General features: G+C 41.7%; 1 protein-coding gene and 1 non-coding gene across 2 annotated transcripts in view; both read right to left on the bottom strand.

The window, feature by feature from the left end:
- Window positions 1–14,658, bottom strand: part of LOC101650960 (guanylate cyclase soluble subunit beta-2-like) — a 58,130-nt gene extending 43,472 nt beyond the window's left edge. The window contains exons 1-3 of the mRNA XM_013005074.2: window positions 14,566–14,658; window positions 12,428–12,501; window positions 998–1,092 (exon numbers count right to left, since the gene is read on the bottom strand). Coding sequence (XP_012860528.2) covers window positions 998–1,092; window positions 12,428–12,501; window positions 14,566–14,658 — 262 coding nt within the window. The remainder of the gene's footprint in view (window positions 1–997; window positions 1,093–12,427; window positions 12,502–14,565) is intronic.
- On the bottom strand, window positions 4,329–4,434 carry LOC115873208. Its single transcript, XR_004048281.1, has one exon. It is a non-coding gene; the product is annotated as a U6 spliceosomal RNA (small nuclear RNA).
- Window positions 14,659–18,564: the final 3,906 nt, after the last annotated feature.

Below are 18,564 nucleotides of genomic sequence, written 5' to 3'. Positions count from 1 at the left end.
AATCAAGCAATCAAATCGATGTGAAGGGGCGTGGATGCAGTAGAGACCCAAAACCCACCTGTAAAATAATTGGATAATCCCTCTCAGAAGGATCACAGGGAAGGGATGATAAATCCAGGGTGATATTTCCTCCCTTTACTAGTATGGTTTTTATTTGTTTCACCTCATTAATCATGTTTGATTTGTGTATGTTCATTTGTATATTTAAGGTCATTCAGTACATGAAATTCAAGATAGATAACTCTTCAAGAACAGTAGCAAGAGTAATGGTTCCCTGAGGGTACGGGAAGAGGGGGGAGGAGGGGAGAATGGGGAGCTAATAGCATTGACACTTATAACCTCGTCCAATGGGACTGAACCACAGAATTTGTATGTGAATGGATATATTGGATTGTGTGAGATATGGGGGATAAAACCTACTATAGAATAAATAAATTAATTAAAGAATAAATGTTCCTGGGGGGTATGGTGGCAGAGGGAGGAGGCAAAGAGGAGCTGATATCAAGGATTTCAAGAAGAAAAAAAATGTTTTGAACTGACCGTGGTAACAATTTTAGAATACTACTTGATGTGATTGAACTATGGAATATTAGGATATCTGTAAGAGCTCCGAATAAAATGCTTAAAGAAAACCACACTATGGAGCATAGTTCTATTCTAATTCACATGGGTTACCATGAGTTGGAGTTGAATCAATGAAAACTGGAGCTGAATAGCATTTCTAAGTTCTAGTGGATGGGAGGAAGAACCTCAGAACCCCGCAAAGTATACCTTGTTGATGTTAGGGAACGGACTCTCAATGCTTGCGCCTACTGACACCCAGCGGTAATTATGTGGCTCATTTTGAAGATATCACAACACCTGTCAAAGCCAACTTCAAGGTCAACCATAATGGTGGTGGTGCAGATGATGATACTAAGAGAGACACCCACTTTAGCCTTTGTGGACAAGAAATTTAAGGATCATGAAAAAAAAAAAAAGCCTGCTTCACACTTACCCAAAACCTGGCAGGCTTCTTGGATAAGCTTAATGGTAATGACATCATCATACACTGTGTATGTCATGAAGGCATCTTGTACTTCTGCAGAAGCTCTGAAAGACAAAGCAAAGGGCAATGAAAATCCACCAACTGGAGCTTACCCCCAGGGAGATACCCAGCAAGCTATAATGCACACCAAGATGCTGGATTGTAAGGAATGTCAGACATGGGAATGTTCTATTGTCAGCTCCTCCAAGAAGAATTCTCCAGGCCCTTTTGTGCCAAGAGCTCCCTTCTCCAGATTCCCACCATAGCCTGTGCATTCCCCCAGCTTATCATTTTAGGCCTCACCCACTAGCCTGAGCTCAAGAGTGGGCACAGCAAAGCCACCCCCCATCCCCACCACAGCAAGTAGCACTGTGTTTGGCCCACAGTAAAAGCTTAATACATAGTCATGAACTTGAAACTGAGGGGTGATGGAGTCTCATTCTCAGAACCACAGAGAACAGCTGCTTCAGCATTTAACTTGGCCTGGCAGCAGCTAACCAAACCTGGTGAAGGTGCTGAACCTAGGAGTCAGAAGCCTTGTGCAATTGCAGCTAGCAATTCAACAGCCATTCAGGCTAGGGATGGCAGGGAAAGATTCCCCTAAGAAAGGAATGTTTAACTGAAGATTGTGGAGGCAAAGACTATTCAGGGCAGAGGAAAATCCTGAGTATTTAAAGGCCTGAGAGAGAAGGCACTATTTTAATTTATCCCAGAACACATCACAGAATCTTGGAATTGGGAGAAATACAAAATCTCTTCAGTGTCCAATTCCCTACCCTCTTGTGGTAGTCAGATAACCTGTTGTCAATTTGAGACTGATGAATGAAGGGCTTGAGTTTAGCCTGTCAATCAGGTCACAGCTTGATAACCTCATTTGGAGCCACTAAGGAGATAAACAGCTCCCTGCGAGGCATTCCTGGGGACTGGACATATGGAGCTGGGCTGGAGCCCTGGAGCTGAAGGAGCCACGTGGAGACCCCTGCCAGTGCTGAGATGCTTCCACTGCCACTGGATCCACAAGACTTTCCACCCACTGGCCTGTGATCTTCCTGCATTTGCTGACATTGCATGTGTTTCCTGAGTCTGAAGAGGAATTTATAAATCCGTATCAGACATATGGGCTAATATCAGACTTATGGACTTGATCTGGACTGGCTGGGATATTTTCTCAATATTCCATTGCTCTTGTATATAAAGCTCTTTCTTAGACACGTATGAGTGTCTAAAAATTTGTTTCTCTAGTCTACCCGGACTAACACATCTCTACTCTCTCAGACTGATGGTCTTCCAGTTTCTTCTAGAGTGTTCCTAGTGACCAGAAACATGCTCCTTAGCTTTTAAAAAAAGTCATCTATATGTGACTAAATGGACAACAATTACTTTAAACAAAAATGAGAATGTAAGGTGGCAGGGAAATTAGATTAATGGAATCAGAGCAACCAAAATGTTTATATATCATTATTGAATAACTTGTGTAGAAATGACTGAGTGGGAATCCAAAATACCATGTAAATGTTCCTTATGCACAAAGTATTACTTATTTCTAAAACAATAACCCAATGGCACTCGGTTGTACTCTGACACACATGGGGTTGCCGAGAGTATGGATTGATGTGGAAGCAAAACAGCTTGACAGAGTCTCACATCCTACCTATGGGTTAGAAGACCTGGGCGGCAATGTTGACTCTACCACAACCTAGCTGAATGAGTTGGGACAAACCTCATGTGCTCTGGTTTCTCCATTTTTACAATGACAGCATTGGATTATGCCACTATTTCTGCGGAGATTTTGATGTTGACCTTCCCAACTTCTCCATCAAGCCCCCAGAGTGTTTTTGTCCTGACCCACTGAGAATGACTGGGGCACTTCATTCTGCATTTCTCAAAGCATGGTCAATATGACAGCAGGCTTCCTAGAGATGTTTGCAGGAGTTCATGAAGTCAACAATAATAACTAGGTTGTCATTTGCTATTTTCACTGGGTAGACTTTGTGCTGACAGTATAAAAGTAACAGTGGGCAGAATGACTGGTAAGGTTGCACAAATAAAGGCAGTGGTGCTGAAGTAGGCTAGTATTCTTAAACAGTCCCAAACCTGCAGGGAAAATGGAAGAAAAGCCAGTTTCACTTCAGATTAGCTTTAGTGAAGCAGTAAAAATGATCAATTTCACTAAACCTCTAACCTGAGTACCTTTCCTTGAAACTTTGATGTAGCAACATGGGAAGTGTGTGTGCAGTACTTGTGCAAAGGAATCATTGATAATGTGACTGAGTTGAGCTACATTATTCCCCTTTGTAATGGACCATCAGAACTACTGATGAATGAACGATGGTTCCTCAAATTTGGGCATTTTGCAGACATTTTCTTCAAAATTGAACAAAGTCAGTCTGTCACTTCAAGGAGAATAACTGACAGAATTGGTTGCTAGTGCTAAAATCCAAGCTTTTAAGTGAAAATTGGAATTTTGGAAAGCTTACATCTGCCACCTTGAACTTAATCACTTTGCAATATTTAAAGGCTTTTCTGAGATGTTGTCGACAAATGTGATTTTTATATTGTACAATGAAACTTGTCAACATTTGGAAGAGCTGCATGACTGTGAATAATATTTTATAAATGATGAATACATGATGTTATAAAATGATGGCAAGAGATTCATTTCTATGTGTAAGGCAGACTAAATGATCTTAATGTAACATAACATGTAACATAACATAACATGAAACTTTTCATAACATGCAAAGTCATCGATATGGTTTCAGATTAACCATTGTAAGAAATCCTTAAAGAAACGATCATTTATTGAGGTTTGGCACAGGATGTCTATAGTCACCTACAAAGATTATTAAAGTCTCTCTTCCTCCTACAACTGCATATCTCTCAGTACATATATTTTCCACCCAAGCCACACATCACAGCAGAGAGAGCACAGGAGATAGAACCCAGATGTGCTCTATTAAGTCAGGCATTAAGGTGAGCTGAAAAGCTGTAAAACAAATGCCACTCTTCTCATCAGTAATTTTTTGCTTGGTTAGTATTATTATCTTTCATAAAACGTGATTTATGTTATTGTGTTTCATCAATGACATTTTTAGATGAACTAATAAATATGCGTTTTTTAAAAGTTATCCATTCTCATTTCTTTCTTTTTTTTTTTTCCATTCTCATTTCTATCACAGTAAATGCCAATACCTAAACTAGAGCTCTTTGGAGTCCTCACTAATTTTTTTTTTGAGCGGGACCAAAAATAACTTTATTTCACTGGGAGGCAGGCAGCTCAGAACTTCTGAAATGGCTTCTTAAAAATATGGAACGCTTCACGAATTTGCGTGTCATCCTTGCGCAGGGGGCATGCTAATCTTCTCTGGATCTTCCCATTTTTGTCTCTGTGCTGGAAAAGCTAGCACCTTCTCTGATTTTTAAGAATATAAAGTCTGCTGACTTCTGGCAAGATGGTGGTTTAGACAGACACAATATGCAAACCCTCTACAAAGATGTGAGAAAACAGATGTGGAAGAAAAACCAGGAGCCCCAACTCTCTGAAGAAAGACTGACACACAAAAAAACCTGCCACCCGGCTGTAAATTGTCTACTGTGTGCCCCAGCCCCCAAAAACACCAGTTCTGCCCATGGCATAGGGCACCCTCACCAGGAGTAAGGTGGCATGTCCCCTTGTTCCCTATACCTTCTGGTTAATAGAGGTGTGCCCAACCTCCATATTCACAAGCCCAAAGAGTGATTACACCCCATACACACCCACACAATCCCAGGGCTACAAAGTGCACTCTAGGGCAGTGGTTCTCAACCTTCCTGATGCCACGACCCTTTAATACAGTTCCTCATGTGGTGGTGACCCCCAGCCATAAAATTATTTTCATTGCTACTTCATCACTGTTATTTTGCTAGTGTTATGAATCATCATGTAAATATCTGATATGTAGGATGTATTTTCATTGTTACAAATTGAACATAATTAAAGCATAGTGATTAATCACAAAACAGTATGTCATTATATACTGTGAAATATTGATTTCTAATGACCAATCAATGAAATGTTGTCTTGAAGCATGGTGTAGCATGGATAACAGTCTTCACGCCGGACACTCATATGTGGGCATATCGGCATGTGGGTGGACCTGCCTGGAGACAGATAGAGGAGCGGTGTTTCAGTTCCTAAGACCATTGGAAATATGTGTTTTTGGATGTTCTTAGGCGACCCCTGTGACAGGGTCGCGCCCCATGGGTTGAGAACCGCTGATCTAGAGGAAAACCAGAGCAGTTAGGAGCAAACTGCCTTGGAGCAAGGGATTGAAAAGACACCACATAGTACAGAGTCTCATCTGGTGGCTGACACAGGAAAAGCAAAACCATCCCTGATTCCCACCATTCCAACACACACACACACACACACACACACACACACACACACACACCAGCAATAGAAATTGACAGAAAGTCACAGGGCAAAGCCTCAATTAGCCACAGTGCATAAGTATACAAGGTAGTGATGTAAAAGCCAGGAGCACTTTCCTCGCTCCCCCAGACTCCTTGATGACCTGAGATCACCAAGGTCCAAATCAGCAGAGGCTGCAACTCTGCAGCATGCTTTGGGGCTACAGAATGCAGGCTGCAAGAAACTCGAGGCCTTTGTGTCACACGAGCTGAGGGGCATGGTCTTGATAAGAACACACTCAAACTGATAAAGAAATACTAAGTTCTTATGCTGGCTTGGGGTTTCTTCTTCTATTGTCCACCATGCCCCCCGCCCCCCGCGTGCCCCCCCCCCCGTGTGTGTGTGTGTGTGTGTGTGTGTGTGTGCTGTTTTTTGTTTGTGTGTTCTTTGTCTCTGTTTATTTTCTCTTTTTCCACTTTCTAGCTCTGCCTGACCAGGTATAATTTTCCCCAAATGACGTAGACATTCTTGTATATCCAGCAGACAAAGCTAGAGCTATCTCCTCCCAAGTAAACAATTTTAAGGGATAGAGGAAATAAGGTAGATATAAAATATTCAAATGGAGTAGAAGTCAAATAGATTTCAAGAGCTAATAGACTAATATAAACTTGGGAAGAGAGTTATTAATAACACGATAACCTCAAAGAAAATGGATAAACCTCATAAAAATAAAAAAGGGAAAATCATAAAAACCTCATAAACAATAAAACAACAGCAAAGAATAAACGAGACAAGAAAACCCACCAACACAATGAACTCAGCACAGAAAATTATAGGGAACAAAGAAAGCAACAACACCACAATACACACACATCAAAATTACAGCAATGTTTTGTACCAACCAATAGCAGCACTAAATGTAAATGGATTGAAGGGGATCGGTCAAGAGGCATGAAGTAGCAGAATGGGTAAGAAAACCAAACCAAACCCGAAGTTATTGCCACTGAATCTATGCAAACTCATAGTAACCCTCTAATGCAAGGTCGAATTTCCTTTGTGAGTTTCTAAGACTCTAACTCTTTACAGGAGTAGAAATCTCCATTTTTCTCCTGAGAAGCAGCTAGTACTTTTGAACTCGGGACCTTGCAGTTACCAACCCAAAGCATACTCACTGCACCACCCAAGCTCCTGGGATAAGAACACAGGGCCCACCAATATGCTGCTCACAGGAACTGACTTTAGACCCAAAAATAAAATAGATGAGAAATCAAAGAATAAAAAGAAATGCATCAAGCTAAGGTCAATTGAAAACATGGAAACGACATATTAATCTCTGACAAAATAGACTCCAAGGCAGAATCCACTGAGAAAGACAAAGAAGGACATTACATAAAAAGCAAAGGGATGATTGAACAAGAAGACATAACTATCATAAATATTTTTGCATCCAATAAAAGACCTTTGAAATACATTGGTCAAACTTTATACATCAGAAGAGAGAAATAGACAACACTACAATGATAGTAGAAAACTTCAATATACCATTCTCGAGGAAGAACAAATAGAAAGAAACTGAACAAAGATACACAAGCGTAAAACAACCCAACTGACTTGACCTCTTAGACATACACAGAACATCTCATGCGCACAGCATGCATTCCTTTCCAGCACACATGGAACATTCTCTGAGGTGGGCCATATATTAGGACACAAAGCAAGCCTTAGTAAATTTTAAAACATCAAGCGATTACAAACCACCTTCTCAAATCACAGCACTATAAAATTGGAAATCAACAATAAGAAGGTCAAGGGGAAAATATCAAATACATGGGCATTGAACAACACCTTACCTGAAAACTGCTGGATAATTGAAGATGTAAGAAATTAAAATTTTAAATTTCTTTAAACAAATGAAAATATAACATACCAAAACCTTTGAGACACAGCAAAAGTAGTACTCAGAGGACAATTTATAGCAATAAATGCACACATCAAAAAAGAAGGAAGAAATATGATCAACACATTACTCCATCTCCAATAACTATAACATGAGCAGCAAAATAAACCATTAGCCCAGAAGAAAAAAATCATAAAAATAAGAGCAGAATTAAAGGAATCAGGAAAAAAAAGAAGGAAACAAAAATGAACAAGGCAATAAGTTGGTCCTTTGGCTGTATATAGCAATAAATGCACATATCAAAAAGGAAGAAAGAACTAAAATAAACAGCCATAACACATTAACTACAACAATTGGGAAAAGACTAGCAAAACAATCCCTCGGAGATAAGAAGAAATTATACAGGTTAGCGCAGAAATTAAGTCAACAAATTTAGAAACTATAGAAAAATTAATATGACAATAAGTTGGTTCTTTGAAAAGCTGAACAAAATTAGTAAACCACAGGCAAACCTAAAAAAAGGAGAAGAAAATTTTATAAGTAAAAGATTAAATGGGTGACGTTACAACAGAACAAACTGAGATACAAAAGTCATGACAAAATATTATGAAAAAATTGTATTCCATTAAATTTAAAAACATGTGCATAAGCAAATGTGGTGAAGAAAGCTGATGGTGCCTGGTTATCAAGAGATATAGCATATGGGGTCTTAAAGGCTTAAAGGTAAACAAGTGGCTATCTAGCTGAGAAGCAACAAACCACACATGGAAGAAGCACAACAGCCTGTGTGATCATGAGTTGTCAAAGGGATGAGGTAACAGGCATCGAAGAACAAAAAAAATCATATAATTGTAAATGAGGGTGAGTGCAAAGTGGAGACCCAAAGCCCATCTGTAGGTAACTGGACACCCACTTACAGAAGGGTTGCAGGGAGGAGACGATCCAGTCAGGGTGGTGCAGAGCAGCACTGATGAAACACACAACTTTCCTCTAGTTCCTAAATGCTTCCTCCCCACCCACTATCATAATCCCAGTTCTACCTTACAAATCTAGCTAGACCAGAGGATGTACACTCGTACAGACAGGAACTGGAAACACAGGGAATCCAGGACAGATGATCCCTTCAGGACCAGTGGTGAGAGTGGCAATACCGGGAGGGTGGAGGGAAGGTGAGGTAGAAAGGGGGAACTGATTACTAGGATCTACATATTACCTCTTCCCTGGGGACGGACAACAAAAAAGTGGGTGAAGGGAGACGTCAGACAGTGTAAGATATGACAAAACAATAATAACTTATAAATTATCAAGGGTTCATGAGGGAGTGGTGCGGGGGGAGGGAGGAGGAAAAATGAGAAGCTGATAACAAGGGCTCAAGTAGAAAGCAAATGTTTTGAGAATGATGATGGCAACAAATGTGCTTGACACAATGGATGGATGGATGGATTGTGATAAGAGTTGTCTGAGCCCTCAATAAAATAATTTTTAAAAAATTGAAAACCTAGAAGAAATGGATAAATTTCTAAAAATGCATTATTTACCTAACTTACCACAGACTGAAGTAGAAAAGCTCAACAAGCCTATAACACAAGAAGAAATAGATCTGGTCATTAAAAAAAATCCCAACATCAAAAAATCTGGGACCAGACGATTTTACTAGAGAATTTTACCAAACATTTAGAGCAGAGTTAACGTCAATCTTCCATGAGCTATTTCACAATACACAAATGGACAATATACTGCCAAACTCATTTTATGAAGCAAGTATAACTTTGATGCAAAAGTCTGGCAGAGACATCATCAACAGAATGGAAAATTACAGACCAATATCGCTGATGAATATAGACGCTAAGATTTTCAATAAAATCCTAGCCAACAGAATTTAACAAAGCATTCAAAAACAATTGGGATTCATACTAGATATCTAAGGATGGTTTAATATGAGAAAAATGATCTATGTAATTCACCACATGAAGAAAATAAAGGATACAAGCCATATGATTATATTAATTGATGCAGAGAAGACAATTGATAAAATTCAATGTCCATTCTTGATAACAACACTGAATAAAATAGGAACAGAAGGGAAATTCCTCAACATAATAAGGCCATATATGCAAAACCAATGTCTAGCAACTCATTAATGGAGAGAAATTGAAAACATTCCCCTTTGGCTGCCTTTTATCAACATTCTTATGTAATATAGTCCTGGAAGTCTTAGGCAAAACTATGATATCAAAAAGATATTAAGGCAACCTCATTGACACAGAAGAAGCAATTTTTTGCAGATAAAATATTCCTATATGTAGAAAATCACAAACATTCAATTAAAAATTTCCTGAAATGAATTGAAAATATTTGCAGTATAACCAGCTATAAGACCACCATACGGAAATAAGTTGGATTCCTGTATATTAAAGATGACTCTGAAAAATATATTAAAAGAACAATACTATTTACAATAACTACTCAAAAGATAAAATTTTAGGAATAAATATTACCAGAGACACAAAAGACTTATACAAAGAAAACTAGAAAACACTCCTATAAGAAATAAAAATAGATTTTCACAGATAATCTATCATGTTCTTGGATATGTTGACTAAAACTAGTGAAAAACATCAATATTACCAAAATCACCTCACAAATTCAGTGCAATTCTGATCCAAATTCCACCACAATTCTTTAAAAAAAAGAAATGGGAAAATGAATCACCAACTTTGTATGTAAAGAAAAGAAACCCAGAATAAATAAAATACTATTAAAAAAATAAAAACAAAGTAGGATGCACTTCACACCCAGATTTTAAGGCCTATTGTACAGCCACAATAATAAAAAGAGTCTGGGATCCTGCATGAAGAAAGCAAAGAGTCATTCACAAGAGAGAAAAGAATGACGGAGGCGGATGGACATCAGGGTTGGTGGAAGGTGGGGGGAGAGGGGAAGAAAGGGGAACCCATCGCAATGATCAACACACAACCGCCCTCACCCAGGGGGGTGAACAACATGGGTGAAAGGAGACAGTGGGCAGTGTAAAGTATGAAAATAAAAATAATTTATAAATTATCAACGGTTCTTGAGGGCAAGGGGGTGGGCGAGGGGTGGGTGGGTAAAAAGAACAGATACCAAGGGCTCAAGTAGAAAGAAAATGTTTTGGAAATGATGATGGCAACATATGCACAAATGTGCTTGATATGATCAATGTATGGATTGTTATAAGAGCTGTAAGAGTCCCTAATAAAATCATTTATTTAAAAAAATAAGTCAACATCAAAGAAACTATGAATCTTGCCCTTGGTGGAAGTATAACTAAAGCAAATGGAAGAAGTGAGGAAGGAAAACAGTTGAACAGAACCTTTCAATGGGCAACTTGAGAAGACAAATTAAAGTATTATAATGAAATCTTCTACCCAAGGGGAAAAACATCAAAATTATCACAGTGAGGACAAAGGGATTTTCATTCTGTCCATACGGTAGAGAAAAGAGAGGTGGGAATGGGCAGTCACCCCATCGAAGCTTTGTCTGACATAATCCAAGAAAATAAAGCCAGTACCATACACACACGCACACACACAGCTTGGTACTGATATAATGATGACCAATGGATTAGAGTTGAGAACCCAGAAATACAAATAAGTACCTATAAACATCTAATCTTGGTAAAAGACTAAAACACTTTAAATGTGCAAGAGATAGCCTTTTCAACAAATGGTGCTGTAAAACTAGATCTTCAACTGCAACAGAAGGAAATGAGACCCATGTAGGAAAGCAAACTCAAGATGGACTGAAGACCTAAACATAGACTACTCAATTACAAAGGCCATCAATGGAAAATAGGGACAAACTTATGGACCCTAAGACAAGGCATAAACACACTACTGAATGTAATCAAAAATCTACATAATAGAATCCACAAAAGAACTGAGACCTGCTAAAAATATGATATTTATGCACATCAAAAGACTTCACCAAAAGAGTCAACAGAGAGCCCACAGATTGGGGAGCGGGGGGATTCAGTAATAATAGATCAGATAAAGGAATCGTCTCCAAAACCTACAGAAAACCACAATATCTTTTTTTCCCCAACCACAACATTTTAACAAGAAGAATAACTCAATAAAAATGGGCATAAGAAAAATATGGACATAAGACTTAAATAAACAATTTATTTTAAATGACATCCAGGCAATCAACAACCATATAGAGAAATATTTGCATTCATTAGTAATAAGAGAAATACACATTAGTAGGAGGCCGGGTAGGGTGTGATCAAGGGTTATGTAACCAAGAGGAATTACTAAAACCCAAATGGAGACTGAGCTTGATAGTGGGACAAGAGGAAAGTAAAAGAAAATAGAGGAAAGAGCTAGGAGGCAAAGGGCATTTATAGAGGTCTAAATAAAGGCATATACATATGTAAATATATTTCTATATGGGGATGGAGGAATAGATCTATGTGCATATATTTATAGGTTTAGTATTAAAGTAGCAGATGGACATTGGGCCTCCACTCAAGTACTCCCTCAATGCAAGAATCCTTTATTCCATTAAACTGGTATTCTATGATGTTTACACATTCACTGACTCAGCTTTCCTCCTGTAGTCCGCATCATTGCGTCTGTTTTGTGAGATGGAGGAGGACTTTGTGGATTGGTGTAGGATGCATGGTAGGGCTTAACTAAGGGCAATGTAACCGAGAGGAATTACTGAAACCCAAATGAAGGCCAAACATAATAGTGGGACAAGAGGAAAGTAAAAGGAAATAGAGGAAAGAACTAGGAGGCAAAGGACATTTATAGAGGTCTAAATACAGGCATGTACATCTGTAAATATATTTATATATGACAATAGGGAAATACATCTATGTGCATAGATTTATAAGTTTAGGATTGAGGTAGCAGACAGACATTGGGCCTCTACTCAAGTAGTCCCTCAATGCAAGAACACTTTGTTCTGTTAGCCTGGCATTCATGATGTAAAAATATGCTTGACACAATGAATGGATGGATGGATTGTGATAAGAGTTGAATGAACCCCCAATAAAATGATTAGAAAAAAATGCTTGAGGCTTACCAATCATACCGGAAACATTCATTGTTCTTTTAATACTTACTTCAGTTTTTCCCAGATCTCTTCACCAAATTTCTCTATTACAAGAGACTGCAGACAGGTGTTGATAAAGCCATACTAGAACACAAAACAAGAGGAAAGTGGTGCATAAGAATGAAATATGGAAGCCCCAACCACAGACATCACCTGCTCTCTTTCAGTAAGCGCGCAAGGCCCCTCCTGGGGAAATGAACGAGAGCCCCTCCGTTCCTCTCGTGAACTTCTGCGTTTCGTAGCTGTGCTCCTTCCCGACCCGGTGTAAAGCTTGCAGCCCATACGTCACTCCTGTGTGTCCATGGAGAGCACACATGAACTGCGTTTGAAGTCAGATTACAATGAAAGGCAGTCAGGAAGACAGAGCTCGTTGTATCAGAAACCGGCTTAGAACAAAGTGTTCGCAAACAGCAGCGGCCATGGCAAGGGTGAGGAAGGATCTTGCTTATGTCAATTCCACAAAGACAATGAAAAGGCAAACTTTCTACTCTTTATAAAAATGAATCTATGTCTGAGAATGTATGTGGAGGAAGATGTAAGGAATAGAGTGAAATATAAGAAGAAAATACCAGCAATAGCGGACGACAGTATCGAGTCAAGAGAAGGGGTTGTCTACAGCAGTGCTGCATAAAAGATATATCTATATATGCCCTTCTTCTATGTCTCTGTCTCATGGGGTCCAGTATACTCAATGCAGATCACCCCACTCTCCACAGCCCCTAAGGGCTTGTGGGTGACTGAATTATATTAGAAAGAAAGGGGCACTCCGTTTTAAAAGAGATTTCTTCTCAGAGTGAAGAATCCTTTGATTCCACACATACCAGGCTGGAGGGAGGTTCATCTTCTCTGTTTGGATATCCACCTATCAGGATTTCTCAAAGGCAAAGAGTCTAGTGCTGAGGGAACAGGACGTGTGGCTGCACTTCCAGTTCCCCGCCACAAAGCCCTCTTCTCCGGGTCCCAGATCTTTTCCTAGCCACCTTGCCTTCTACTCTGTAAACCATGTATCTGCCTGCATCCTATCCAGCCTAGAATTCAAACCACTCTCTAAAACAGTGGTTCTCAACCTGGGGGTCAAACGACCCTTTCACAGGGTCACCTGATTCATAACAGTAGCAAAGTGACAGTGATGAAGTAGCAACGAAAATAATGTTATGGTTGGGGGGTCACCACCGCCTGAGGAACTGTATGAAAGGGCCGTGGCATCAGGAAGGTTGAGATCCACTGCTCTCCATTGTCTTCATTGATGCTTCCAGTGTAGAAACAGTTTGTCTCCCACCCTGCTCCATTGTGCTCCCCCACAATGTCCAAATCAGGGCCCCTATCGCCCACAATGCTTCCTCCCTGTTACCTAAGCAACAGACGGCACATCTTGGTTCAAATGCTGCCTTATCTGTGGAACTATTCCCACTCCTTTTGGTCAGATGCCAGCCGGCAGGCCCTGTGTCCCCGGACTCATAGACCTCTCTGGTCCTTACCACTGAAAGATTTAAAACTGTATCTCTCATGCGCAAACCCATATTTTATCTACCTATCCACCCAGAGTCCTGGGTGGCACAGTTAAGCATTCAACTGCCAGCAGATACGTTGACGGTTTGAACCCACCCAGAGGCATCTCAGGAGCTGGGCCTGGGGATGTCCCTCTAAGAGCTCACAGCCTCAAAAACTCTTGGGGCGGCCCTACCCTGCACACGTGGCCCACTGAACATGGAACTCAACTTGATGGCAGCTAATAATAATATATCCACAGTTACACATGTACGTATGTGCACACACACATGGGGACTTGAAGTCGTTTGTGGGAAAATGGAATTGAAAGGTAATGGAATTTTCTCACAAACTTATCGAAACCTTCCTCATATTGACTAAACTTTCAAGAGAACGACGGGCACACAGTAGGACTGCGGGTGAGGTGCTGGGCTGTGAGCTGAACACTCGTAACCCACCAGTAGCTTCAAGGAAGAAAGATGCTCCAGTAAAGTTTTACAATCTCTGAAACCCGATATATTAGTGCTCTGAGTTAGAATCTACTTGATGACCGTGGATTTGGTTTTTGACTGGCTTTATGGAATGAATAAATGCTGAGCTGACGGAGCCCTGGTGGAACCGTCAGATAAGCTAGGGGTAACTGCTTGTGTGCAGATTTACAGCCTCGATGGCCATAGGTTTGGTCTTGTTTTCGGCCAAAGCTTCAAGTCTGAACTCTTGAAAATCTTTAAACGCCACTGAATCCCCTGCCATTGAGTTGATTCTGATGCACAGCTACCCTACATTGGGTTTCCGAGACTGTCAATTTGTTCGGGAGCAGAGCCTCGTCTTTCTCCTGCAGAATGGCTGGCAGAGGGCTGCCTAGTGCTTAGCCCACTCCATGCACCCTGCTGTTGTCCAGGCATTTTAAACAGCTATCAGTTGTTTATCCAAGCAATCTTGGCAAAAAGAGGGCGTGGTCTAATGAAAAGATCATGGCCACGTCAGACGCTTTCTAGGTGATTACACGCTTGTTGTTTGTAGCAAAAGAAATTGAGGCACAGGTGCAACCAGGAGTTTGCTGGTCTCCCTTTCTGGGTTATAAGCACGCTGGAATTTTATGCATTTCATTAATTTAGGGTCAATGGAACGTGTGGTCCAGCACTTGGTCTTGAACCCTACAACTGGTCACCCAGGAGGCCCCAAGCATCTATTCCAAGGTAAGGGCCCCACCTTTGCTGACTGTAAAGAATGCCCTTCAACTACCCACTGCAAACAGTCTGGACAGAGCAGAAAGAGGGAGCAGGCAGGCTGGTCCCATGTAATTTGTGGAGCTTCTCTTGGAGCCCCTTTGTGCTTGTGCTTCGAATACTAGGGGAGGTAGTTAGTTTATTGTGCCAACCTGGCCGATAAACACAGGTGGGGTTAATTGAAGGGCGGAGAAATAAATGGCTCCATGAACCTCGCCTTTCTAGTTCTCGGGTCTCTTGTTTTGTGATGGTCAAACCAGGGTGTAGCTGCCTTAGACAGTTCCCTGCTTTAGTTGGCAAGGCTCACTTCCTGCAAGACATCCCTAAGGAGAAGCCACATGGACCTACCCCAATGCAGCCCTGGGTGCTGGAGCAGCCGTGTGGAGACCTCTCCCAGTGCTGAGATGCTTACACATTCACTGATTTGGCTTTCCTCCTGCAGTCGGTACCATTGTGTGTGTTTTGTGAGATGAAGGAGGACTTTGTGGCTTTGTGTCAGACATATGGGTTAATGCTGGACTTGTGGGCTTGGGCAGCACTGGGTTGGGATGTTTTCTTGATGCGCACTTAACCTTTATATAAAACTCTCTCTTATACATGCGTTTCTGTGGATTTGTTTCTCTAAAGTACCCAGACTAACACACCCGGTCACATATCATTTTCAGTAGGATGCACATATTCCTTGTACATCAAAATAGGTGAGAATTACAAATCAGTACTCACATTCTTCAATACCCTTGAACTATCATTGTTAAGTGAGTTAAGTCACCCAACAGGTGGAGATTCTCATTGGCCAAATCTTTCTCGAACTACTTGGCTGTAACTATAATTTAACTCCCTCCATCAAAGCACCCCAAGAAACAATTTATTTTTTGGTGGTGCCTTTTGTTTTGTTGTTTTCTTAGTTTAAATATTTCTAAGTTTAGCTAATTTTTTCTCCTAGAAAAGGCACTTTCCCACATTCTACACCTCATTCTATGCTATGTACACTTGGCTGCGGAAGGAGACTGCACTGTATAAAACAACATCGATGAGTCCAGGGAGGGGTTACAAATGTCCACTCCCGTGCCTTGTGGCTCTACTGCTTTGGGCCAGTTACCTAACCTCTCTGCGCATAAATAAAGGACAGCTGTTGCGGTTTTAGAGGAACAGTTGGCTCTGAGCCCAGGTCTTCCCATCTGTGTAATGGGCCACGCAGCAAATCTGGCTCTCTTCAGTTGCCTCGTCTGGAAAATGGGGAAAGAACGATTCTTTCTTCCCAGGCTCACGGTAAAGATTAAAGGAGATCCTAGGCATTCACAATAAGGGGATACATAGTAAGTGTTCAGCAAACAATAGCCCCTCTTCCTAGATAGATACACTTTTGAGAAATAGGTGGAAGCAGAAAAGTCAAGACTGAGTATAGTCTGAACACTTACCATGTTGCCACTGAGCCTGGTCTTCAACCCCCAAGCAGTCTGCCTTGCCTTTGGATCTCCAGACTCTGGACTTTCCTGTTAGCATGGGGTGCCTAGAAGAATCTGCTGCCTCTCTGGAGCCCAGCCTTGTGACGTCCACAGGGAAATTAGCAAAAACAGCTCGCTGCTCCCTTGAGCATGGACTCTAAGTAAGCAGCAAAATGCTAGTCACCTAGAGAGTGACTGGTTGTCCCTGCCGTTGCCTGGAGTTCCCCATGGAGGGCACACCTGGGATGCTCAGCGCTCAGTTCAGCCTCCACCCTGAGCGTTCTCCCCAGTTCAGTACTACTCTACCACCTAGACGTCCCTCCACCTCGGCGCCCTACTCTGTGCTTGCCGGTCTCTGGCAGCTTCAGCCACCAGCGGGCGCTACCAGCTCAAAGCCCAGGCTGGTTTGGTGATGTAGGGGTTACACATTGGGCTGCGATGCTCATGGTTGGCAGTTGGAGAAAGGCTGGGTTTAGTGTCGCTAGGAATTAACATTGGTCCCTGGCGATGGGAAAGCGCCCTCCTTAGGTGTGAACACTTGCTGATTGTGCTGTGGTCTGGGCTTGCAGTCTCTCTTTGTTGGCTCGGTTCGCCCTTCATCTTGCTGCAAATCCAGCAGCTCCCTTTGGTACTTTTCCCAATGTGTCTCTGGGAAGCATTCTCTCTCTTTTAATGGCAGGTGTAAATGGCAGCAATCCTGAATCCTTTCATTCTTTTATTCCACAGATTAGTGTTGGCCACCTAGCGCACCTGGGGCCACCTTGGTGGACAGGTGAGGAAGGCAGAGGTACACTCCCACAAGACCCTGACCTTGACTTGGGGACATGCCCTCAAGGACAGCCTTGTAGATGAGATATTTTTAAGTTCTTCTGTAATTAATTCTCCTTGAATGAAGTCCAAGAATGAGCGTGTGACTGGAATTTGAGCCTGTTACATTATTCTGCAAAGCTCCCTGGGGCCATAAAGTGGTAGCCCCCAGGGCCCATCGCCTTTCTGTCCGGGTTCTGAGAGGCTTGTTTATCACTAAGCTGCTTATTTCCTGAGTGGCGTGTGTGGTCTGAGCAGAGAAGCCCAGCCACGGGCCTGGCCCAGTGAAAGCTCCAAAAAGACACGGCAGTTTGGGAGTAAAAATCAATCAATCAAGAACATGAAAGAGTAAAAGGGGAAAAGGGTCATTTGTTTGTTTGTTTAAAGAGATAGTAAATATCAATAAGTACAATAAAATCCAGGGGGTGGGTAAGAACGCCCTCCTTCCCCGAGCCAGTGGTGTGGAAGTACAGGGCAGTTGCATGGCTATAAATCTCTGGGACAGCAGCACTTTTTGAACCTAACTGAGACATCCCACTGATATGAATTCCAGAGAGCCAACAACAACAAAGCCAAACTTGTTGCCACTGCATGAGTGCCAACTCGTGGCAACCGTGTGTGCTCTGAGCAGGACTGTGCTCCCTGCGTTTGCAAGGCGGTGACCTTCAGAAGCTCCGGAAGTGTTAGAGTTCAGAGCTCACTCAGTGGGCTGCTAACTCATGGTGGCACTTAGCTCTCCAAAGTCAGCACTTCAAAGGTGGGCACTTGGAACTCACTGGCTGCTCCAAGGGGAAAGAGGAAGCCGCTTGTCCCTGTGGAGAGGGACAGTCCCAGGAGCCCTGCAGAGCAGCGCCCCTTTGTCCTGTCAGGTTGCTCGGGGGTGGAATCAACTCCGTGGCAGTGGCTTTGGTTAGGGCTCTGACCTTGAGAAGCAGATTGCCCGGCCTTTCTTCCAAAGTGGCTATGGGTGGTTTCAACCACCAACTTTCTGGTTAGTAGTTGAACACTTAACCATTTACACTAAGGTGCTTGCTTTAAAACACTTCCGTGTCTTTATCTTCGCGCCTCTAGTACCTAGATGAGTTAGTTAATTGTGCCAACCTGGCTGATAAACACATGTGGGGTTAATTGAAGGGCAGAGGGATAAATGGCTCTGTGAGCCTCGCCTTTCTAGTTCT

Source organism: Echinops telfairi, unplaced genomic scaffold (genome assembly GCF_000313985.2).
Source record: "Echinops telfairi isolate 266 unplaced genomic scaffold, ASM31398v2 ScPeMD7_7467;HRSCAF=8505_0, whole genome shotgun sequence".
Taxonomy (NCBI): Eukaryota; Metazoa; Chordata; class Mammalia; order Afrosoricida; family Tenrecidae; genus Echinops; species Echinops telfairi.
Note: the sequence above shows the minus strand (reverse complement) of the source record. Positions and strands in the feature narration are given on the sequence as shown.